Source organism: Bactrocera neohumeralis, chromosome 5 (assembly GCF_024586455.1).
Source record: "Bactrocera neohumeralis isolate Rockhampton chromosome 5, APGP_CSIRO_Bneo_wtdbg2-racon-allhic-juicebox.fasta_v2, whole genome shotgun sequence".
Taxonomy (NCBI): Eukaryota; Metazoa; Arthropoda; class Insecta; order Diptera; family Tephritidae; genus Bactrocera; species Bactrocera neohumeralis.
The window spans coordinates 69,025,850-69,053,059 of NC_065922.1; the positions used below are offsets into that span (position 1 = coordinate 69,025,850).

The window sequence follows — 27,210 nt, forward strand, 5'->3', positions numbered from 1 at the left end:
TAAAAATTAAAAAAATATACAAAGTTTTAACTAAAATAAATGTATTAAAAAATTTAAAAAACTAAATAAAAACTAAAAAATTACGATTAAAATTTACTAAAAAACATATGTACATACATATGTATGTATTTAAAAAAAAAAAACAAAATAGAAATTAATAGCAAATTAAAAGATTAAATTAATGGAAAAAAAATTAATTAAAAAATAAAAAATAAAATTAAAAAATAAAACAAAGTTTTAACTAAAATAAATGTATTAAAAAATTTAAAAAACTAAATAAAAACTAAAAAATTACGATTAAAATTTATTTAAAAAAAACATACATACGTATGTATATACATAAAAAAAAAAAAACAAAAATAGAAATTAATAGCAAATTAAAAACGATTAAATTAACAAATTCTTTAGTTAAAAAAATGTAATTAAAATGTTAAACTAAAAATATACATTAAAAAATACAAAAAAATATACATTAAAAACTACAAAAAAAATTAAAAGAAAATATAAAAAAAAATATAAATAAAAAAGGTTTTCAAAAACATAGATTTTTTTATAAATTTAGCTGATAAAAAAATGTATGTATAATGAAGGCCGAAAAATAGAAATACTTAAATAAGCCACACCCCACAGACAGTTATGTTGATAACGTCAGGAAATGCTTTTTATGCAATAAAATATGTTCGAACATTAAATTTTATTTACGCTGCTTACTGTCGAACCTAATGCGATAATCATTGATAAAGTAGTCATATAATAATTTTTTTATGATTTAACAAGAAATGAAGTGATTAAGAAAGCCGCAGAAAAGTACAAAATTAATAATCAATGCAAGTTATCAGTACCAGGCTGGTCTCGTGGGCTTGACTTTCGAGCGTTTGAGGAAGTATTAAAAGTGGGATAAAATAAATAAAAAACAAGAAAAAAATATTTGTTTTTAGTAAATATAAATAAAAATTATTTTTGGAAGAGCAAACAAGACAGCAAAAAAAAAAAAGAAAACAAAAAAAACATAATAATAATAAAAAAATTTTAATTAAAACAACTGTAACAACATGTAAAATTTCGACAAATGAAAAAGCTTTTTATAAGAGGACTTGATTCCGATCGTTCAGTTTGTATGGCAGCTATGTATGTACTATATGCTATAGTGGTCCAATATTGGCGGTTCCGTCGAATGAGCAGCTTCTTATGGAGAAAAAGACGTGGACACAATTTCAGATCGAAATTTCAAAAACTGAGAAACTGGTTTTCTTATATACATGCCCACGGACATGCCTAAATCGACTTAGCTCATCACGCTGATCTTTTATATAACAACATATAGCGTCTCCGATGTTTCCTGCTGAGTGTTTCAAACTTCGTGGCGAACTTAAGAGTAAACAAATTAACGGAACAAAATTTGTATTTGAAACCCGATCGATATTTCAATAAATACTTGTAATGGAGAAAACAGCTCTTGGTTGGAGGAATTCCGGTATCGCATATTCGACTGTTGTGGAAATTGTGATTTTGACTCATCTACAGAAAAAGAACAGAATTTTTGTTCGAAGCCACATCGAACAGCTCTTGATCGGATAAAATTCGGGTCTATCCCGGTATCGCAGATTAGACTGTGTTGAGAATTGTGACTCTATCTCATCTACAAATTAACGGAACACAATTTTTTTCGAAGCATAATCGATATTTCCGGTTCGATTCCGATATCGTAGAAACGACTGTTGTTGGAATTGTGATCCTATCTCGTCTACCACGAGAGTTTATTGCAAAAGAGCTACAAAAGTCATTTTATATCACAACTGCTTATATGTAATGAGTCAACTTTGTGGGATCTACACCTTATATTAGGTAAACTACATTCCTAAACTATTCAAAGTGCATTTTTCTGGGAGCTCATCTCTTTTCTCACTTCGCTCATGAGTAAGCACTGTAGTAGTTAATAACTTAAGTTTCCTTAAAGGTGCAGTCTAGTTGGTTTCCTTAGTCCCATCCGCTTAGCATGTATTCTAAGAACAGACTCTCAATATGTCATCGTCGGTTTGGTAGCGCAGACGTCAGATTTCCGCCTACCTACGCTGTTAATGCGTTGCTTAAACTCATTTATTATTCCACTTACGGCTTAGAATAGCAATAACAATTGCTGCGCGCAATAACATAATTTCCACGCACTACTTGTCCTCAGGTAGCAGTGTATTTCCTTTCAATCGCGCAACATTAGTAATTACCATGCATTACTGCTTTCTACAATTGGAAAAGGAAAACCAATTTCCCGCTTAAGCCGAATGCAAATAAGCCGAAGGCATTTAGCTACTTGAGGATTAGGCGGGACTGTCTAACAAACCAATAAGAGGGAGCAGCAACAACAACAGACGTAAGAAGATTTCCCAAAAAGCCATAAAAATCCCGCACAAATTGCCCAAAACGAGCCGCGAACGAGACTCATGAGCCAGCAGTATTGGCAATTGGTACTGAAAAATGACGCGTGTAGCTGCATGTGACGTGTGTGGTCCTACTACCGCATGCACAGACGGACAGTTCAACGAATAGTCAAATAAAAACAACATGGCCGGTACGGTCTTGCGGTCCGAATGAAAATTAGAGACTACACTTGGAATGGCGTACTAATGAAACAATCAAGCAGCTAGCACCGCAGGCCATGGCATGCAATACATGCAAGAATTCATAAAAGAAGTAATAGAAAGCATGATAGATAGTCAGATGAGCCGAAAGACTATTAGAAAAGAAAATTATTGAATGGAATTGAATAAATGAGTTCGTTGGTGTGCTGCGACATGCGAGACGAAGTAAAAGAGATAAATAAGGTATTTCGAGAAAAACAATAACAATAAAAAATAGCAAACAATTTGTTGTTGGCAATCAAATAATGTGGCGAACCGGCAAACATGCTTCGGTTCGGGGTTAGCCGCCAGTCTGCGGAATTGGATAGCAGATAAGCGGAATTGTTGAATCAATTGTGGAAATTAGACAGTTTTCGTTGTAAAGTTGTTGTTCTTGCGTTGGGAAATATTGAAAAATTTAAAAAAGATAGGTTAAAAAACATAAATCGAAAGTTCTGTAGCCGATTCTTATTAAAATTAGGAACTTACAACAGCAAGTCGGCGTTAAAAACTCCAAATGCAGAAGTTTTAAAGATAAGCACATATAGCTTCAAGCTTGATTTAGTGAAAAACTTAACCTGAACTGAATAAGGAATCGAAAAAATGGTACTTCCTAGAAAAAAATTACAATTCAACTTCGTAAGTAAAGAAATCTGCAGTGAAGATGCGTCCGTTTTCAACATTTTTAATGAAATCAACATCTATATCGAGCGTGGCTCATCATGAATGATCGCCAAGAACGAAGTTACCTCTAATAAAACGAGAATTTGTTTCTAAGTATACATCCGTCAGAGTCTTTACTTCTTACGGAGGTCCCCAGGAGAGATTCCTTTTGAATTCTAACAAGTCCAGTTTTGTACTTTCTGGATTAACTGAAGAACTTCTTAATACTTAAAGTTGTTTCGACCAAAATAGGAGATTTACAAGTCAAAACACTTCTGAATACACATCGAAATATCCTTCTTGATTGCTCCGGATCTTAGTCGAACTACAGCTGTCATCATCCATTTCCACGACAGTTGGGTCGAAGTAACCGGAACGGATCCGGATTTTTATCCGCTCAAGGACTGTCAACTCAGCATCATTCCCCAAACCTATTTCAGGAATTATTTCTGCCGCTACTTAAAATAAAACAGCTGCCATCATTTGTGAACCTAAACTGTTTACGGTTGCTTTGGCGCTTTCAAGCTCGCTTGAGGAAGGTAAACCACCGGGAGATCTAGTAGATTCTAAGTGAATTTACAGAGGAACTCTGTTCCATTTTTATAATTTCCACTAAGAATATTTTTAAAATACTTGGACCGGCTCAAAAGCTGCTACCTCATCTAATCGGATAACTCACATCAATCAGTAAAACTAACAGTGGTTGACACCATACATCCATTTTTACCATAACACGATTATTATTAAGACTTAATATATTCGTGTCGCACATAACCTCTATTTCTACAATGTCTCAACAACTTATGCACACACACTTCACGCCCTTCCGCAAATTATATGCGCATTAAACCCATTTCTACAGGAAACGAACAATAATGGTAAGCGATGACTTTGCAAAATTTCCCCCTCATAAAACCTATTGCTGCCGACTGCGTGCAGCCACTTAAGAATTTGCCAAAAATTGTCATAAATTCGTTGTCGCAAATGTCGGAAATTGCTGAAAAATTATTTGCATGTCGCAAAATTACACATACCCTTGAAAAGTAGTTTTTGATAATTTTTTTTTGTCACTGACACACACTCATACATATGTATGGTACGCTTGGCGTAAGTGTTGCAGCCTTTGTGTTTCGAGCATTAAGTTATTAGTGCATTCGTCTTAAGCAGAGGTGGTGTGCATGTGCCCCAGGTTCGCGCAGTTCGAGTGTGCGTGCTGAAGAGTTGGTTCTTTCTTCTTGCACTGCATGTACATAGATATGTATGTATGTGTGCATATATTTGCACAATTGTTTGTTTGTCACTGTTTGCTTTGACACCAGATGGTTGCTCGCCGGTTGGTTATTACACTCGAAACTGTTTTTGAATACGGCTTTTGTCATGTATTGTTATCATGTGACCACTTAAATGCCTTTGTGTGTGTATATACTTTTTTGTATTTTTTGTCGATTTTAAGAACCACTCTTTAAGCTGATAATTTAAAGTGGTCTTGTAGGGAAACGTATAATTTTAATTTTTTTTTATTAAAAGGCAGGGTGGGTTTTTTATGATTTAATTTTAATTAAGGACAGAGCAACTGTTTGTTTAATTTAAATACTAAAAAAAAGCTCGTTTATTTGCACAAGTGCCGTCTCAAATAGTGCAGAAAAGCAATTTTAATTTTTGTGCTTGTTTTGCAGTCCACAAAATTATAAGAATATGCTTACCATAGAGAAGGAAGCGCTCGAAGCCACCAAGCACACAAACAACAACAAATTTACGTTCAATTATAATTATTTTGCGCAAAAATAATTGCTTCCAACATGTGTGTGCGAGTAGTAATAAACACTTTTTCCCGTATATAAAAGACTATAATTGAGATTCACTGTTTTTATTAAAACGTATGTATGTATTTGTTGCTGGCGAAATATTAGTTACTCTGTTTAATAAGCACAACACACGAAAATATCTGAATTAAAGCACAAATTCATATTTAATATATAGTAAGCACGAATTGTTTACGTTTTGCTTAAGTGAGTTGCAGTTATCGAAATTCGATAACCGTCAACTGTGTTAATCAGCGGTTGTTTATGTAAACAATTGCCGGCTGATAAGGATGTGTGCACACGTTGCTTTACGTGGAGAGAAAATGTTAGTTAACTTAATTTTATTATAATTGTAGATAATTTTTAGTGGGAAACATTAGAAGTGATGCAAAAAAAAGGAAAAAATGGTAAAAGACGCAAAAAGCATTAAAATACGCTTGCTAATTAGCAATTTAATATTGTATGAAGAGAAAAATTAAATATGTTTTATTTTTTGTTTTGAAAATAATGTTTTTAAAAACTAAAGAGTAGAGAATTGTAGATTTAAAAGCAATTCTACATAAATTAAGTACATTTGAGGCATCAAATATCGCTAGAAGAGCGTTATTTTCAAATTTCACATTTCAACTTTGTGTTCGAAAAAAATATTTACAAATTTATTTAACAATGTTTGTTTAAAAAAAATCCTTCTCAATTACTATAAATTAATTTTTCGTTTTCGAAATATGCGCGCAACGAATTCTTTCACTATAGCTAATTTCTCATTTAATACAACTGATTATAGCAATTTAACATGAACGGAGCAACAAGCAATAAACATGCATTTCCGCATTAACCGCAAGCAGAATGTTGCTGTCGTGCTGCAAGAGTACAAAACTTTAATGATGCGTGCAACGTTTGGAAATAAACAGACAGTTGTGATGGCAGGCAGAGGCGCATGGAAAGTATACACAAATGTATGTCATACTTAGATTAAACTTAAATTGACGAAACATACATACATATATACATACATACATACATATATGTACATACATATATTACATGTACAGAAAATGTTCGGTGAAATTTCGAAATGCAGCAAACGGATGATGGCGCGCGTAAATGTAATGCAATAAGCGTTGAAAAATAGAAAAACAAAATACCAGTTAAAAGTAACGGCCAAAAGCAGCAGAAAATTAATTTTGCTTGACGTACTAAATGCTGATGAGAGATGTTTGTAGCGACGGTTAAAATTGAATATAGAAAATAGCAACAATTTTTAATTACATATAAAACTGCAAGCAATCAAAGCCACGTTAAGCAATGAGATAAAAATTTAGCTGTGAAGGAAAGCATAACTCATTTATCACTAATTTCCCCCAAAAGGAATTTCAATGCAATATTTAATTATAATAATTTATTGCTGCTTTCAATTTAGCTACGCCTCATTGTTTTGTGCAAGCAAAAATTCATCCTTGCGCTGACTCATTAACAAAAAATGCAAAGGCAAATGAGACAAATGCCCAAGTCACAGCAGCCAATGACCCGTCGGAACAGCAGGTAAGGCAAATGAAATAAAGTGTTGGGCAATGTTGTATAGTCTAAGCAACAGGTAACTAAAGCTTATTGTTTTCGATAGAAATATTGTTAAGAAGCTGACTGATTGAATAATTTTTCTTCTTAGTTACTTTTTTGTTTTTTTCTTCATTTTCAGCGCGCACATGCACATATCAACAGCTGACTCAAAAGGATATGTCACACGCTTGAATGGGCAGTAATCAGCAATTGTTGGAACATGTGCGGCAACAAGTTGCAGTTTATTGTGCGCAACAGCTGTGTGGCACGCTGACTAATGCGCGGATCGCGCCAGAAATAAATGTAATAAAAAGAAAAAACTATAGAAATACATAGCAGCACATAAAAACGATATTTATTTGGCGGCGCAAAGCAACAAAGTGATGCGAGCGCTGATAAAGTAGGCTGTAGCAAACAAAGAGTTGAGGCATTTTGTTTTCGGCGGTATTATTAATGTAAAAACTGCATGTATGCTTACAAAATGCATTCTTTGCATGCAGCCAACACTGTTCTATGAAGGCTGCTGCGCTTGTGGTGGCCATTACAAATTATTCAAGCATAATCAGTTGGCTATGTGTAGGCGGAGAAGTGGAAAATTAAAAATAAATAAAACATAAAAACACTTTCCACATGCCGCAGGCAACTAACAATCAGCACTACTTCCTTTACTCCGCATGCTCAAAGGCCGTAAGCGATGATTTATCTCAGGTGTACGATTTAACTCTCATCCGAGGCTGGTTGTACGATTTAACTACAGCTCAAAGAATTCTAACGCTGTTCCGGCTGTATGAATGCGGCTTTTGTTTGCTTCAAAATGCCATATCCGATTATGGATTTTTGGTTGCTTGTGGATTAAAGCGTTTTTGTGGTGAAAGAAGGTATGGCAATGGTAAAAGCGGATGCCTGAAACGCAAAGCGGCAGCGAGAATGCTAAAAAAATTATGCCGAAACCGGATGCAGCGCTGTGGGAAATACCATGAATTGTTGAGCAAACAAAATAATTGTTGGTGGCAAATAAAAACCAAATTAAGAAATGCAAAAAATTAATAAATAAAAAAATTATAAATAACACAAAAAATACAATAATTAAGAAATTTTGACAGCAGTGAACGTTTTCCATTCTTACACAAATTATATGCAAGATTAAAAATACAAAAAATTTAATTAGAAAAATTAAGAAGGAACTCTAATTTGCAAACAAAAATTTAAAACCAATTAAAAATCAATTTTGAATTGCAGTTTTAATTGATTTATTTGCGTGCTGTCTGCGTATGCGCACAATTCCATGAAATGAGCCATGATTTCCACTTAAAAATATTCGGACTGACCCATACATACATAGTATGCATGTTTGGTAAAGGTATACCTGCTACCTTATAGTTGGGGTCACACACAATAGTAACTGTGGGGCAAATGTATGCCTTTCGCGTCGTCTGTGTATGTCAAATGGCGCAGCAAAAGTAGAAGACAAAAGAAGTTAGTGAATAACCGTTTTAGCTCTTAGTATCCAAAAAAAGTAAATAAACCAAACGCAACTTTAAGCTGAGTCATAGCAAAAGTATGGCGCTGGAAGTGTATAAGCCGCGGCTTAAGCGCGCATGTACCGACAACTGAGGCCGAAAACAAGATTTTAAGTGGCGCACTGTTAAGGTTCATGCGCCGATAGGTGTTCGAAAGCAAGGTAAATAATAATAATTGTAATTAAAGATATTCGATTTGGGAGAAGTTTTGTGTTCAAAAAATTGTTAAACTTAATTTCATAATTTATATTTAATTTTTATATAACAAAGGGGCGATGTTTTTAATAAACTTGTAGAAATATACAGCTATTTTTTTATATAATATATTATGTTTATACATATATTATATTATATTTTTTATTTATATGTATATTTTTTTTATTAAAAAAAGTAATATTTTTTTTATTAAAATTACTTTTTTTTATCTTAAAAAATTATTTTTACTATTTTCATTGCAAAAAAAAGTATTGAAAGAATTAAAAGTATTTTTAAATAATTAAATTTAATAAAAAAAATTTAATCGCAACTTTTTTTAATTTAAGTTTTTTTAACTTTTCATTTTCTTTCTGTGATTTTTATTAATTTTTTTAAATTAAATTTATTTTAATTAATGGCTTTTAAATTTTAAACATTTTTTTTTATTATATTAATTACAAAATTTTTTTTCAATAATAATGATAATTAAAAAAAAACTTTTTATTTTTATTTAAAATTTATTTAAAATTTTTTTATCAGAATTTTTTATTTTTATATTATTTTATATTATATTTTTTATTTATATGTATCTTTTTTATTAAAAAAGTAATATTGTAATCTTTTTTTATTAAAATTACTTTTTTTATCTTAAAAAATTATTTTTACTACTTTCATTGCAAAAAAAATATTGAAAAAATTAAAAGTATTTTTAAATAATTAAATTTAATAAAAAAAAATTAAAAGCAACTTTTTTTAATTTAAGATTTTTTAACTTTTCATTTAATTTTTCTTGTGATTTTTATTAATTTTTTTAAATTAAATTTATTATAATTAATGTTTTTTCATTTTTAAAAAATTTTTTTTTATTATATAATTACAAATTTTTTTTAACAATAATGATAATTAAAAAAAAACTTTTTTATTTTTATTGAAAATTTATTTAAATTTTTTATCACAATTTTTTTATTTTTATATTATTTTATATTATATTTTTTATTTATAAGTATCTTTTTTTATTAAAAAAGTAATATTGTATTTTTTTTTATTAAAATTACTTTTTTTATCTTAAAAAATTATTTTTACTATTTTAATTGCAAAACAAATATTGAAAAAATTAAAATTTCTTTTAAATACTTAAATTTAATAAAAAAAATTTAATGGCAACTTTTTTTAATTTAAGTTTTTTTAACTTTTCATTTAATTTTCTTTGTGATTTTTATTCATTTTTTTAAATTAAATTTATTATAATTAATGTTTTTTAATTTTTAAACATTTTTTTATTATATTAATTACAAAATTTTTTTTAATAATAATGATAATTTAAATTATTTTTACTATTTTAATTGCAAAACAAATATTGAAAAAATTAAAATTTCTTTTAAATACTTAAATTTAATAAAAAAAATTTAATGGCAACTTTTTTTAATTTCAGTTTTTTTAACTTTTCATTTAATTTTCTGTGTGATTTTTATTAATTTTTTTAAATTAAATTTATTATAATTAATGTTTTTTAATTTTTAAACATTTTTTTATTATATTAATTACAAAATTTTTTTAATAATAATGATAATTAAAAAAAAACTGTTTATTTTTATTTAAAATTTATTTAAATTTTTTTATCACAATTTTTTAATTTTTTTTTTTAAGTTTTTTTAATTCTAATTTTTCTAACTATGTATTTATTTAATTTTTGATTATTTGATTTTCCGTCGTTTATTTTTACTCATTTATTTATTATTTAATAATATTTTTTTATTTAAAATTATTGTTCAATATTTTTTAACGTTTTTATTTTTAATATTAATTTTTTATTTTATTTTGTTATATTATATTTATATTTTTTATTTTTTATTTTTTATATTTTATATTTCATTTTTTTTATTTTTATTTTTTTATATTCTACATTAATTTTTAGAGTATTCTATATTTTTTTAACCATTTTTTATTTAGTTTTTAATTATTTGATTTTCCGTCGTTTATTTTTTCTTATTTATTTATTACTTAATAATATTTTTTTTTTATTTCAAAATATTGTTCAATATTTTTTAACGTTTTTATTTTTAATTTTAATTTTTTATTTTATTTTATTATATTATATTTATATTTTTTATTTTTTATATTTATTGTTTCATTTTTATTTTTTTACTTTTTTTTATATTCTACATTCATTTTTAGAGTTTTCTATAATGTTTTATTCAATATTAGACATTTCAAACAATTCTCTTTTTTTTTATTTATATTTTCATCAAAGCCGCTAAGCATGTGCAGTCTTTTGTTTAGTTATTACTTAAGCACACATTAAAGCAAGCAAATTAGCATTGTTATTGTTGCAAACAGGTTTTATTTAACATCACACACGATTCCTAAGCAAATATTTTTATACTTTTTAGATTGTATCTGGTCAGACATGTTTTGTTTTCATTCACACAGTTATTTACATATGTATGTATACTTCTACAATATATGTATGTGCATTCTTTTGACAGTCTCCAGTTAATCACCGTTAGTATTAGCAAACGAGTTGTTTGATGAATCATTATTATGTGTGTGCAGTGTGATGTTTTTTGATTATTTAATATTTTTTATATGTAAAGAAATATTTACGGATACTGTAGGAAGAATTAAGAAGTGAATAAACTAAAATATTTTATATTAATATTTTGATATTAATATATTTTTATATCACTAAAATAAAAAAATTTATATTTTTTTAAATTACCCGATAAGTAACGGTGAAATACAAATGCTTGTACAGAACCTACACAATAATGTAGAGCAATGTTAAGTAAGCACCTACAGGCATTACGAATATTTTTTATCGATAACAAATACAACAATATAATAATCTATAAAAAAATAAATAAAATGCACATTTAAATGCCGCAACACGTTACAAATACAATTACAACTTATTATTCTACAATTTTCACATATTAAGTATTACGTGCTCTTCTCCACTGTAGTAATGCAATTAATCAAAGTTTCTAATTAGTAAGGCTTTCGTAGTTTTTTCAGGTTTCTGACGTAATACCTTCTCAACGAATAACTTCTTTTAAAAAAAAACAGCAATGCTTAATAAATAAAATTATTCGTTAATTGCGTTCTAATATTACAGCAAAGTCTGTTTTATAATGCGCCTAACTGAAAGCTAGTGAAGAGTTGTATTATTCATAGTTATAATGCAGTCAAAATCCCGAATTTCGGGATCCCGAAAATCTACTTGCTATTTTTTGAAAAAGTTTATAATGAACATATTAAAATACACAAATGCAATACAAAAAAATCGGGATCCCGAAAAATTTATTCATTAGTCCAAAACTTCAAATTAGGTACTAAAACTACAGCCTCTTTTATAATGCACGTTAAAGAAAGCTAGTGAAGAGTTGTATTATACATATTTATAATGTATAAACTGCAGTCAAAATCCCGAATTTCGGGAACCCGAAAATCTATTTGCTATTTTTTGAAAAAGTTTATAATAAACATATTTATATATACAAATGTAATACAAAAAAAACGGGATCTCGAAAAATTAATTCATCAGTCCCGAAATTTGAAATTAAGTTTTAATACTAGAGAAAAAGCTGTTTTATAATGCACATTAAAGAAAGCTAGTGAAGAGTTTCCCTATACAGAATTATATGTATTAACATGTGATGTAGTCAAATCCCGAATTTCTCAACTTTCGGCATCCCGAAACTCCAATTGTTATTTTTTAACAAATATTTTGTATAAATACAATTAATTCTCCAAAGTGTCTGAAAAATTTTCGGGATCCCGAAAAATTTATTTGTCTGACCCGAAATTTCAAATTAAGTTATAAAGCAAAAAAATGCGAAATATGTTGAAAACAACAGTAGCAACAGTTAACAGGCGCTAATAAAAATTTTTCATTAATGTTTTTATAACAACAATTCCATTATTAAACCTTTCGTACACATCAGACAGTCAATTTGAGGGCTGCCTACGACAATGACGTGAACTTAATTGGATTTCGTTATATTCTATTATTGTTATTTTAACACCTTTTCCAAAGTTGAAAGGCAGCACCATTGAAAGGCAATTGAAAAACATAAGAGCAACTAAAAACTGTCTGCATATGTGCAAGCGAAAAGCGGCTTAAAAGTTAAACAAAACTATTTTTTCACTTTGAGTTAAGATTTTCGTAATCGAAATGAACCGTATAAAGCGGCGCAGGTGGCAATAGCCATGTGAAGTAATCGCATTATGACACTGCATTTATCATTATTTTCCTGACATACATACGCAACAACAATAACATACTATATAATATAATACTAACTATATAGTTATGGTTAATTAAGTGAAAGAGTTGAGCAAATTCACGGAAGTGTGGCAATACAAAAGATTTGAATGGCAAAATACTAAATGCGACCCTGATATATCTGAAGTTAGTTGAAATAATGGCATAAGTACAACTATATACATTTATAAATGAGAAAAATTAAAAAGTGTTTGTCAAAAAATAAAGTTTTAAGGCTTTTGGCATTTCGGGATTGGTAGTTTATTTTCGGGACCAGTGGTTTTGAGTTTAGAAAATATTTATATGCATAAATTTCTAGCTTAATTTGCCTGTAGAAAATCTTGATATATGATTTTTTTCGGAACCGAAAGACTTCTTTTTATTTCGGAATTGAAAGATTTTAGGTTAGAAAAATGTTGATTTCATATTAACTCTGAAAATTTATTTTTACAACTGTCTTAAACTGTAACATTAGGAGTTTTTTTAATTTAAGTTCCAGTATTGCATTTCGGGACTGTCAAATTTGAGGTTAGAAATGATGTTGATGCTTAAAAAACACAAAATACTTTGAAAACTTTCCATATAAATCTGATAAATTTTCATTTCCGAACCGAACTAATGGATTATTATTTAGTTTAAGATTTATATTTTGGCGGTTAGTAAGCATTTAATACATTTTGAGTTTATAATAAAGGCAAAAGACTACCTCAAATTCTTCGTCATTGGATTCCTTGAAAAAATTTTAAAGCTTAAAAACCACTCAAATATAAAACCATGTAATCAGCACATTTTCGCATTTAGATTACGAATATTACGCAGGCAAATAAGTTCTAAAAGACGCAGCAACAAGCAACTTATCTTATCATTGAAAAGTAAACAATAGAAAGCATTGATATCGATAAAGCAAAAAGGCTTACAGACATAAAAATTGCAGAATAATATTTTTCCAGCAGCAAAAGTTTATTAAGCAAAAGTGGCGCCGATTTTTAGGATTGTTTATTTGAATATTCCACATTTTCTCAAATTTCGCCTGATCTTCCGAGAGCCATATTAGTACTCGTACACGGTGCCTCCTATAAAAAAATTCTCATTCCCAAACAGAAGGCAATAGACGCCTTTATGAAACAAACCCTGCTTTGTCCGTTATCACATTTCTGCAGTTCGGCGCTTACGTTGCGCCTTAGGCCGCGTAATTACGTTTAATTTGTTTTGGCTAATCAATCATTTTACTGTTTTTGTGTCACTGTCAGACCATCCGCCGTAACATAGATAAGCGTACATGTGCGATGGCTCCTAACGAGCCGACAGCGCCTGTTATACATGTCGGCTACGGTTGCACTGGCGTCGCGTTTGTCATTTGGTTTAATATTTCTACTTATTTGTGCTTTTCTTTTATTTTTTCTGTTCTTTATTGGCGTGGTTTTCGGTTTTTATTTTTCATATTTCTATCGATACAGCTTTTCGTGTTGTTGTTTCGCCCGTCGGCGGGTACTTTTTGGGTGTTGATATGATTTGTTGTAGTACTATTTATGGCGTCGCTTGATAAGCGTTTATAAGTTGATAGATAACTGTTTTGGGCTTGTAAGTATTACCTTGAAAACTAAAACAAGACAAAATTTTCGAAACCACACATCGAATGATATAAACAATAGATCGCTGAACCATCAAGACTTGCTTCATTTCGGAGAGTCTTCACAGATAGCTCCTTGCTGAAGATCACCACGTTTAACACAAATTTTTCATAATGTCATATATAGGGTCTCTATTAAGGTTCCCTGAAATTCCGCACAGTTTTGGAAAGCTAGTTTGGGACACGAAGAGTAAATACAATTGTAAGAGCATAACCTAAACCTTGATAACTATTTATGAGAAGGCGTTGGCTGTTAAAAAGCCATTGTAGGTAGACTAAGAGTTCAGGAATAGGTCAGTTAGAGTATGAATGATATTAAGAGAACCCACAGTATATAAACATGTGTTAGGTTAACCGCAGAGTGAACGCTTAAAGTCGAGCCGGGAGATTTACCCATTAACGGTAATATCTCAAGAGCTTTTAACTTTACTGAAGAGCTTTGGTTCTGCTCCTTTCATGATCAAAAACGTGCAATAACTTCGCTACTTTTTTCACTCCTTTCACTTAAACTCACCTGAATGATGTCCTGCATCATCGTCTTGCGTTGTGCCGGGCACTCTCAGGAGCTGCTGACTACTACAGCTGGTGTCGAGCTCACGCAACGAGCTATCCTGTTGTTGCTGATGATGATGCGATTCATCAGCTGCCGAGCAGTTCAATGGTACATCCAATATTTTAAACCGTTCGCGTATTAAGGCCGTACAACGTTCCGAACGAAAGTACGATTCGAGCTCGTCCAGCGCTAACGGACACACATCATAATTCAAATAGAAGTCCTTACCCCAACTGCCCGAGCAGTCCACTATCCAATTACCGGCCATATTAGCTGACGACGACGATGACGACTGTTGTATATTCTGTTGATGTTGACTGGCGATCGATTTGAGTAGCGAATTATTACGCGACAATTTCGTTGAATGAGCGCGACGTATAAAACTCAACGATTTCTTTGGCGGTGACGTCACCGTTTGCGTTTGTATAACACTCGCGTTTGGTGGTGAGGTAATCGATGTATCCGAACTGAAACTTTTCGTTGCCTTCGATTTGCTATGTTCCAGGCTCGTTGATGCAGAGCTCGTATTGCTAGTGGGCAACTTTGACGTGGACTTGAGCAAAAATAAATGTTTGGGTGGAAATGTTTGTGTAATCAGCGATGTAGACGCACTGTGCGCTAGCTTGTTGGCATCTTTGATCTTGACAGCGCCGCTAACGTTGTTGTTTGTTGTAGCACTAGCGCCTATATGACTGGCAACACTACCACCAAATAAATTATGATGTACCTTAGTTAACGGACCGATTAGGCGTGCAGTACGCGAGGTGTTCGTACCGACCGCGCCACCACCCGTCGTTTTTGTAGTTTTCGTTTGACACGTACCACTCGTACTGCACTCGTCAAACAATGCCTCCGACTGTTGTAATACAACTGAGGGGGATAAATTTTGTGGGAGCGTTTTGGACTTGGCGCGCAATAACAGCGGTGTGGCGTTTGCATTGGGTTTGACAGCAGCTGCGGCTACGCTCAATAGGTTGTGCTGTTCCACACTCGGTACCGATAAGATATTCGTTCGCGAACGTGATTTCATCATTTTGATCGGCGTCGATGTGTTCGTTTGTATGCGGCTTATCTCTGAATCATCGTCGTCGTCGTCGTTGTCGCCATCGTTACGATTGTCATCGGTATCCATATCCGAATGCGGTAACGATTCGTCGTCAACAACATCAATATCAGAATCGTGCGCATCTATGTTACGCCAGTTGTCCGCACGCCTACCAAGTTTTGTTGTGCGCGCACTATTACTGTTATTATTAATATTTTTATTAACGCTGCTCGTCGCCGGTTTGCCGGGCGTTGGCTGTATTCTCGAACTGCGCGCCTGTTTGTTGGGGGTCGCCAGCACGATATCGTCCTCATTGAACTCGACTAAATTGCTTTGTGTTTTCGTTGGCGTCGACTTGTTGCTTGCGTGCGTCGGCTGTGCGATTTGTAATTGCTCGTCGTCCAAACTTATGCCATTTAACACGATACCATATCGTTTGGTCTTGGCATTCACGCTTGCTTTTTGCATTGCCTTGCTGCTCGGCAACGATGCGGTTGTAGCATTGCTATTTAGAGAGCTTTTACTGCTCGTGCTGTGTCGTTTTTCGGACTTTTGCGTTAAACGACTCAGCTTTAATTTCTCTTTGCCGGTGTTTTTGGTGACCTCAGACGCGGTTATCGATTCCGGCGCATCACTGTCCTCTTCCAAATCTGTATCGACGGTGGTACCGCTGATTGTCCAATTGAAGCCACAGGGTGGTGACATTTTCTTCGCACTGTTGCGCTTCACTACCCCACTACCGGCGCTACTGCAGTTGCTACCACTGGCACCGAAACCCAAAGTACTGTTGGTGCGTTCGAAGAGCAGTGCCGCCACCTTCGATGTCGCGCTTGCGTTCTTCAACGAGGTCGACTTCTTCAAATTATTGTTATTACTATTCTTTTCAGCTTTGCTTCTGCTGCCACTGCCGCTAGCGCTACCGCTACAACTCGATACGCTCTTACGTTCCGGCGCTGTGCTCGTGCTTGTATTGGAGGCGCTCGACTGTCCGCCTAGACTGCTGGTATCTGCATGCACTAAACTGTTACTACTCGCCGGCAAGTCGTTTGACTGCCTTGAGGTCGGCTCGTTGTGATCGTCGTCGTCCTCAATGACAAGCGGTACGTAGAATGTCGAGCGACGCCGTTGTTGCTTCTCCTCAGCGTTAGCGCTTTGACTTTGGTTATTTGTTGTTACTGCTGTGGCAGTTGGGGGTGTGGCGTGCGCCTTGCTGACGCTCGCTGGCGTACTATGCAATGTATTTGTATTGTTATTGTTGTTGTTGAATTTTTGTGGTGTTGTTTCAATGGCTTGCAACATTTTTGTGGCACTTTTTGGTTATTGTTCGTGTGCAGTGTTGTGGGTTAAGTGCGTTTATGGCTATGACAGAGCGCAGTCATGCTTGATTATGTGCGTAAATATGCGCTTTGGCGTTGGAAAAGGTGCGTTTATGGGGTAAAAGACTGTTGAGTGGCAGCTGGTTTAGCGACTTCAATTAATTATTATATTTTTTAAATAATTATAACAACAGTACAAATGGCAAATGATCACAAATATTGTTGTTTTTGGTTTAAAAATATTCAAATTGAATAAGAAATACACTGTGCTGGTTATTTTACTTTGTACTAATTTATTTTTGTTTAATATTTTTTTTTATCTTCAAAAATATATTAAAAACACTGCAACTTTTTGGATTTCAAGCACAAACATGTGTTTTTAAATATCTAAAAATTTGAAATTCCAAAAATTTATATATTTTTTTGGAATATAATGTGTAATTTTTTTGTTTTCTCTGCGGGATTAATTCCAATTTTTTGTTTTTCTTTCTTATCTGGAAAAATATGTAAATTAGGGATTTGCAAAAACTATTTTTTTATTTAATTTTTAGATTTTTATAACAAAGTTGCCTAAATTATCAAAAAAGAATAGTAAATTATTATTTAATTTACTTTCTTATTAAAATTTTTTCTTGTAAATTTGTTTTATTAAAAAAAAAATGCCTTCAAGTAAAGTAATAAGAATGATGGTACGAAAACTTTATTCCCTTTTATTAATTTTACACTTATTTTTCATTCCTAAAATGTTAAGCACTTCAAATCATTATCTTATTTTTTTTAATTTATTTTTTTTTTGTTCTTGTAATTTTATTTTATTTTATTTTTCAATTATTAAAGTAAAATAATAAGAAAGAAGTCAAGAAATCTTCATTTCTTTTTATTAATTTTACACTGATTCTTTTTTCTTAAAATGTGAAGCACTTCAAAGTATTATTTTTAATTTTTTTATTGTCATTTATTTTATTTTTTTTTTAATTTTTTTCCGTAATTTTATTTTAGTTTTTACAAAATACTATCAATTATTTAAATGAAATAATAAGAAAGAAGTTAAGAAATCTTCACTCTTCAAATTATTATTATTTTTATCTTTTACTATTATTTTTTACAGTTATTGTGTTATTTTATTTTTATTTTCCAAAGAATAACGTGAATTATTGAAATAATAATAAAATATAATAAGAAATGCGTACTTTTTATTTTATACTCAAATTAAATACAATAGTAACCAAAATTTCCAAATTACGCTTATTGTTTAATTAATACACACTTTAGAAATTTTTATTGTTTATTAGTTATTATTATGTTTTTTATTACAAAAAGATTTTAGAATAACCTAAATAAATATTTATTTTTTTATGAAAACTATAAAGTACAAATTTTTTAATGTAAACTTTTGTTTCTAATTTAAAATTTTATGTTTTTTAAAATTTTTTAAAATTATTTTTTTTTTATTTTATGAAAATTGTATATGTATGTACTTATATGAAAATTACTTTACGTTTATATATATTTTTAAGTTTTTTTTAAGAATATTTGAATATTTGAAAATTTGGGCAATTTTGTTTTTTATTTTTATTATTATTATTTTTTTAATTTTATGAAAACAATATTCTTGTACAAAAATTGTACGTTCTTTGTATTTTTTAAGGTTTTTTTAAATTATTTGTTTTGTTGATTTTTACTTTTTCTTTTTTAATTTCGTTTTTTTTTTTTGTGCGCTTTGTTTTTACACTTTTCACTTCCTTTCTGTTTTCTCAGCGGTTAAAACTCCCGAAATTCTTAATTTTAACACATATGACAGTATCACATATCCTCAAATTCCTTAATTTCCACACCAATTCTCTGCAATTGGCTTCATATTTGTTCTTACGCCTGCAACTGGCTTCCACAGCGCCCTCTTTGTTTGTACTTCTACTATTTTTGCTGTTTTTAAACACTTCTTCGTTGCACTTTTGCAATCTAAACTTACATTTTACTGCATTTCCTGGTAGTTTATGTGCTTATTTTCGCTTTGGCTAATTTATCGCACATCAATTTCAATATTTTATTCTTAATGTTTTATCTTTGGTTTTCCACTATACACTTTATACGCTTTTGTTTTTGTTGTTAGCGAGAAATTCCAAACACGTTTTACGTTTACTCCACACTTTTTGAATTTTATTTCTTTTTTTCTTATCACATTTTCATAAGCTGCACACAGCAAGCGAATGGATTGAAAAGGGCACAAAGCAGAAAACAGAGTATACAGCTAACTTGCTCAGCTTTCCTGCGCACTAAACTGCACTTTAAAGCGGTAAACGCTATTTTCTCCTTTGATATTTCTTTTATTTAAACAATTATTACAATCAATTAACTGTTTTATAATTTTTATCGTAAATTTAAATATTATTACACAATTTTATATTCAAAGAATTATGCGCGTTTATATTTAATTTCTATTTGAACCGTCTCCTATTACACTCACATTTGATCTTAACACCGTCTCACACTCAACTGACTATTCGATATCCAGAATTCCATGCAGTGAGTGCACGAGCTGCGAACTGAGCAGTCGAGAAAATAGTGAAGCAGCAGCCATCGGAAGTTGTGCAGTTTTTGAGTTGACTGCGTAGACAACTGCACTCGGGAGAGTTTGTCGCTCATTAGCTCGATCGTTGGCACAAACTCTTCTGAGTAAATTTGTTTCCAATAGCGCTTCCAGTCTGCGTTGCCCAATTGGTTGGAGTCGTAATGTTATATTGACGAGGTATATCAAGGTTTCAATGAACTTAACTCTAATTTTTATTATGAAATAAATGTTTTAAAAATATAGATTGTAAATAGGAGTGACAAATCTGCGATAGCAAATCAATTTAGAGTGATTCATATAACAAATTTACAGAGAAAATTAATAAAAAATAACGGTAATAGAAAGAACCGTTCGGCTAAGAAAGTCAACTTGTTTTAAGTTGATAGATGAAAAATATTATTTTTATAACCGGAGCTTCATTTAGCGGTAGAACTATGACTCTGAATAAATGCCTATAAGATGTAAAAACGAAGTAAAAACTCTCAGGTAAAGCAATCTTCAGCCGTAATTATAAGAATTGTTAGATAAGCCCACATTATTTCTCTTGCAAAAATATCGACAAAAATATTATAGAATCGGTACAAGCATTTTCTGTGAGCACATTCTTCGAGAATAGTCTTCAAATTGTTGAAACATATGTATATAAAGTCAGCTTCAGATGAGCACTATTCGGGAAGGTTTTAAATAATTGTTTAAGAAACGTTTTTTTTACGAAAATCAAATTTAAATGGTGTTTCTGCGATTTCTAAAAGGTTTCAGTACGAACCACAAAACACCATATGACACTTGGGATGGTAAGATGGTTGGCTTAGAGGTGAAACGATACATTTGCCTACATATGAAGTAGGTTCTCCGATTCGTAGACCGCAGGAGTAGTTTTTATAAACAATTATATAGAAATGTATTTTTCCTATAGAGATCGTTTACGATTTCTCTGGCTTTCTGACATAAGCACACAAAACAAACTTTGTTCTAAAACAATTTGCGGGCAGGGAGTTAAAATCTTTTTTGTTTTGTCTATGAGTTGATTGCAATCTTGAGTATTATTGAATATCTAACAGATTTTAAAAGTTAATGAGAGCTGAAATTTCGATATGACCGATGTTTGATGCGATTTTTCGCCTTCATTGATTCTAAACCGGTGAGCAACAAGACTACATCATTTTGGATCTCAATTCTTCTTATTAGAAGAGATGACGGAAATCAGCTGATTGGCAGATATTAATGTTAAACTGAACCTGTATGTATATAGAGTAAAAAATATATATCTACATAGTGTATATTTTTTTTTGGATTAGTTGTCGTGAGTCAATATTATGTGAGTCGATTTAGTGTTGGAATTTATTTTAAAAATATCAAGAAGAAGAAATAATACTCTGTTGACAATGTATCATTATTTTCATACAAAATCAATTCCTATAACCGGGCACGGGCACTATTTTGATAATATTTCTTTCAAATTATCTCTGATAAATGGACAAGATTTCATAAAACTTGTCAAGAAAATTATGTAAAAGTTATAGTTTTCACTTTTTTAAATTCTTATTAATTTCTGTTGTTTTGTGACACTTTTTTTTAAGAATAATACGTAAAATGATCACAGCAAACAAATTGTCTTGCGCTGGTGCCGTCTTGTGCGAGGTGATTCAACGGAAATTAATGGGATAATTGTCATTCATTCACTACTGGCTGACATTGGATCGCATTTATTAGTTCAATATAAATATAGTTCTGGGTTGCAGCTACAGAATCTAAGAATATAATTTAAATACATGTTTTTGTCACATACGCATATGTGAACAGCTCCCTTAGGTGGACAAAAACACTGCGCCGGTCCGTTTATGAGGAATTTCACTATATTTCTTATTTGTAATAAGTGGCAACACCTTAGCAAAATACACTTTACAGCTAGTAGCTAAAAATTCATCGTTCTACTGCAAGCATGGTAGCGCTCATTTTGAAGAAATGAAAAATTTCTTGAAAAACAACTATAAAAAACAAATTACTACGTTTGTATTTCGAAAAATCCGGTTTTGCGGCATAAACACACAGCAAAAGGTAGATACGTGTAAACCGCAGCAACACAGCACAACTTCCAATGGCTTTGTTATTATTTTTCCGAGTCACAAAAGTCGTGCTCAATTGAGCGCGCTCAATATCACTCGCTGCGCTCTTCACTACGAGAACGGCACTTTTGAGTTATTGCCTTCTTAATGAGTAAATATTGGCTATTGGATATGTTTATAGGTGTGTTGGTTTGTATGCCTGTATTTCGAGTGTTTTTTTTTCTTGTTTCCATGGTTTTGTTATGGTCTCTAATTTATTCTTGTTCACTGTTATGCATTTTTCTTATATTACATGAATTTTATTTATTTTTTTGTTGCTTTAATTCTGTATCTTTTACTACGCTGGAGTTGAGTTTGCTGTTGGTTGTGAAAATATTTTTGTAGTTGTTTTGTAAGTATTTTCTGTATGTATCCCATACATTTCGTATGAAGAAATGTTATTTTGAAATTATGTATGTATTGTGTATTGTAAAGTGGTGCTGTAAGCGCAAAATGTGCGATCAAGTAGCTTCACATGATTGATCATTACCGCTTATGATAGCAATTTTTAAATTTTTGTGCGATTTGAAAAATATTTTTTATGATAAATTGTTGGCAGGTAGTAATTATATAATTACTGTTGTTATAGAAGAAATAAATACAACAATACATATTACACATATGTATGTAAATACGTACATATATACTAGGTATGTATATAAAAACAATAATAAAAAAATTTAAAATAAATAAATTAATACAATTTTTTTCGTTTTCTTGCAAACATCGCAAATGTTAAGGTTTAAAGAATTTTATTTTCTGCTCGTGGGTTTTTTCCTTATAAATTTATTGAAAAAAATTTATATTTTTTAAGTACCAAATTTCAAAATATTATTAAATTTTTTATTAAGTGTACTTTGTCCATAATATCTTCTTAATAAAACTGTATTTTAAAACTTTAACAACAAAAATTCTATTAAATGTACCCTCCGCGCGGGTTTCGACTGGCATTGCTTCTTGTAATATCAAGCTGTTTCTGGGCTGGCTGAGTCATGACATTAAAGTCAGGCGACATCCAGCGAATGCTGGTGTATTTTCCCATTCATCACCTTATGGCGGAATACTTTATAAGCAACTTCAGCAGAAGGTGGATAAAGTAATGCAACAGCAGTTATTAATGAGGTCCAGACCCCTGAGAAGCTGAGTCCAAACGATGATGGAAGACAACGTAATCTCCGACACCGTGATTAGTCAAGCTGTGTCGCCAGCGACCACACCTCCACTACAACGGTAGTATGTTGTGGTGCTTGTAGAACTACTCCCAAGTCAGCTATGCATAAAGACTCGGACAAGAAAGCGCAGCGAGCTTAAACGAGGAAAAAAAGAAAGAGCTTCTAGGCTCTCTTAAGTAGGTGACTGATGGTTTCAGTTCTGACAATAATAGAGGGCCGCAGAAGAAGCCAAAGCTCGACTCGATATAAGGTGACGATCGGGATATGTAGCCAACTCGAGCGCTCAAGTCAAACCTTAAGGAAGGGGAGGCCATGCTCGTGAAGTGGACCTGTACATTGCTGAAAAGAGGCAGCCTTCGACAGAAAGCGAACCGATCGCACCCTCGAAAAAGCGTAGGTGCACAAACGTCCGATAAGCTGAACGTTAAGCACACGGACGACAAACCAACAACGTACAAAGCAGCGGCGCTAAGCACTGAGATTGGGTAATGAGCGTAGTAACCCGCTGTGACAGATGTCGCAGGAGCGGTGGAAAAAAGTAGGTATTGAGCTATTAAAACCCATATTCTCGAGGACGCAAACGCACCCACGTCGTCATTTAATGAAGCAAGATGGTTTAGCAAAGTCAAAATTTGGTCAGAACGCTTCGAAACCTGCGCAGCAGTATTTCATCGGTGTCCAAAGCGAAGGTAACCATACCTCGCGTGGTGGACCTGGTACATGCTCTGCGGCTGCTACAACGACAGAAACCGGACGTGACAACTAGATACTGGAGGGTGTTAAGTGTAGCGAAACGTTTAACGAAGATGGAAGCCAAAGCTACATCCTGCAGATCAATAAGCAATAAGACGACAGAGGATATTCGAGAAGATGGTGTGGGTCGTTGAAAACGTGTTCCACGTCTCAAGAAGCGCCACCCCACGGACGAAAACAAAAACACTTTAGAGACGGGTGAAGTAGAAAAGGATATTGGCATAGAAAAGATCATGGCTACTTCACTTGTCCTACAGGATTTGGAGGTGGAGAAAGAACCCAAGAAACCAAGAGCTGAGGGTACTCCAAGTGAACCTCTGCAAAAGTAAGATCGCGTGGCTTTAGTGCAGGAACCATAGATTAAATAGGGTAACGATGTGACTTATAAAACAAGAAGAAATAAAACGAATATAGGCTTTTGAGGTCAGCAATTTGTACTGTACTCAACATTTTATTCTTTTTTTATAAGTATATATATTAGGGTGGGCCAAAAACACCAGTTTTTTGCTTGGTTACGAAAAAATTGTAAGAGGACATACACAATTTCCTACAAAAACTATGAACAGCAGTTGGTAGGAAGATATGAATTTTTGTTATCTGACAATAAGGAAATTCCCGTTACAATTAAGAGCTCATACTCGGACGGATTTTCGTAGAGATGTCTAAAGCTTTATTTTTCAGTGTACCAAGCTAAAAATATTATTTTTTTTGACCCACCCTAATATACATACATATATGTTATATCATGTGTTTTAATAAAACCGAAAATAAAAATAAAATTATTTCACGATAATTTGCAAGTAGATTTGGCAGTTTTTTGATATTTCCTGCTGTGTGGCATATGTATGATGTATGTGAGTGTGTAAGTATATAGAATATAGAAAATGGTTGTGGTATATTATATGCAAATGATATCGCTTATATAAAGACACATAATTATCTACATTAATTTTAGTTTTCTACACCGCAAAAATAACTCAACTGCGACCAAATTACATCTTTGGAAAAAAGTATTGTTGCCTTATCAAAAAAAAAAAAAAAAACTATAATAATAATGAATAAAAAAAAACAATTCAGCTGCCCTTTCTATATATACCTATGTGCATACATAAAAAATAGTATATAAGTAATCGCGCTATGCAAATGAGCGGAATTTAAAACCAACCCTCCCTACTTGTCTTTGTTAGGGCAAGAGAAAATTATTAAATTTTCAAAAATTAAAAATAAAAAAATAGAATGACCGAAAGGGGAAACCAATAAACTACTAAAGCAATAATATGCGCTTCCTCTACTTCTGTAGGCCGTGCTAACAACACTCACTACAACTGCATCCTGATGCGCCGCTTGATCCTGTTGACGCATGCAGCGTGTCGCACTGGGTGGCGATCGCGCGCTGAGATAACATATCCGAACATAATAGGGATAGTTGATATGCAGTGATGCATGGGCTTATGTAACGTGTATACAGGCGAGTTATGTAATGAGACTAAGTAAAGCGGATTATTTTTGTTAGTTTCTATGAATGGCTGCATAGCTCAATGATTCGCGCACTCCTTGCGCACAATAGGCTTAGTAGAGCTGGAAGTGATGTGATTCCTTCATTTCAATGCAGAAGGGCTTACTAGAGCTCAATAAAACCATTGAGATCGCTGCGATCTTCGCACAGAACTCGCGCTTGACAGTCACTCCCACTTTAATCTTTGTTAACATTCGAAAGTGAAAAGCAGATGTTATGTAAAAAACTCCTCTCTTATTTTGAACTGAGTTCGCTGAACAAGTACGCCATATTGAATCTTTTACCCACAAGACGGGTTTTATATACAAAAAATAAGGTGTAACATTAGAGGAAAACTTTTGAAAATTGCGTATGCTGGCAGTATATGTAATCTAGAAGTTTGAGAAGATGTCGTTATTTTTCAAAAACTTTCGGGATCCCGAAAATGCGAAAGAAATTTTTCCGGATCCCGAATATGTTACTAATTTTGGATTCACCGCGACAAGTAATGTGAAAACAACGTTCTTCTTTAAAAATTTTCGGGATCCCGAAATCGTGAAAAAAAAATCGGGATCCCGTTTCTTATAATATTTTTAATTCATCACAAAACTAAAACTTCTTATTACTATGATCTTCAAGAAAGAGTTAGTAAAGGTTCCCCAACAAAGACCAAACTATTGTACATATGTACATAAATCCCACCGCAGGCAAGAAAGACTGTTTTGGAACTGTCATTTAAGCTAAATACTGAAAATTGTCAAACTCTGGGTTTTTTCAGAAGGTTTATGTAATTGAGAAGTATATTAATAAGTAATATAGACATATCATCTGCTCATTACAATGGTTATTAACGCATTAAGAAAATCCCAGTGGAAGTTCCTAGGATCTCAAATGAGGACCAAATTAAATTCTACTATAGGAAAATAAAGCCAGATTTGAATATATCGAACTCTGCTTAGTTTCAAAAGAATGCCTTCATAATACAGAAATCGTGTGGTATATGTACCTTCTATATAGTAACGAAAAATTTCGCGATCCCGAAAAGTTGACATTACAGTTGCGCGATCCCGGTAGTGAAAACATTTTGAATGCACTGTAACACCAAATATTATTTATATCCTTCCTTGATTTAAAAAAATTTCGGGACCCCGAATTGAATTTTTCGGGATCCCGAAAATTTCGAATATCATAATACATTTTAAATTAAATTTTTTCTCAAAATGTAAAATCCCGAAAACAAGAAATGAATTTTTCGGGATCCCGAAATTTTCGAATATCATAATATATTTTAATACACTACAGCAATAAATCTGTTTATAGTCAACATGAATTGAAAAAAAAATTTCGGTACCATATTACATAATTCAGTACGGTTTGTTTTATGAATTTAATCCGGTATAGTGCATAAAGGCTTAGATTGCCTTTGGCTAAACCCATTTTACTTATGCGTTATGCAACTATACACGTCTACAACAGTTTTTTGCACTGTTAGTCCAAGGGCTAACTGGTAAATATAATCACCTTTATAATTCCCTCGGCCACTGATACCTATTAACTGCCAACTGCAATTGCAGTGCCAAGCTGCGACCGCATTTAATGCCAATTTCAACCCTAAAAGTAAGCAGCCAACACACACATACATTCATATGTACTTACATATATAGTAACAAGTATGCAGTGCAATCAAAAGGGAAAAATTTGCAAAAAAAATTGCAAAAATATAAAAGGAGGCAAAAAATGAGCGCAAAGCTGTATTTTAAAAATAAATAAAGGCGCAGCATTGACAGGGAAAATATGTTGCATTCAACGAGGTGCGTACTTACTATAGTACACACAACCATACACGCGCGCTACGTGCTAAAAATACGCCAGGCCCGCATTGGGTATGCGGCCGTGCAGCGCATTACAGCAACAATAGCGAAAAAGTGTCAATGCAGCAAAAGCAATGACAAAAAA

The 27,210-nt window shown here is 32.1% G+C and overlaps 1 protein-coding gene across 2 annotated transcripts in view; it reads right to left on the reverse strand.

Annotated features, from left to right (window-relative positions):
* Window positions 1-17,503, reverse strand: part of LOC126760449 (ras GTPase-activating protein raskol) — a 77,152-nt gene extending 59,649 nt beyond the window's left edge. The window contains exon 1 of one of the 2 annotated variants that reach the window (XM_050476084.1): window positions 14,761-17,503. In XM_050476084.1, the coding sequence (XP_050332041.1) occupies window positions 14,761-17,143 (2,383 nt within the window). In that variant the 5' untranslated portion in view covers window positions 17,144-17,503. The remainder of the gene's footprint in view (window positions 1-14,760) is intronic. The other variant, XM_050476086.1, reaches the window with a different exon arrangement.
* Between the last annotated feature and the right edge of the window lie 9,707 nt (window positions 17,504-27,210).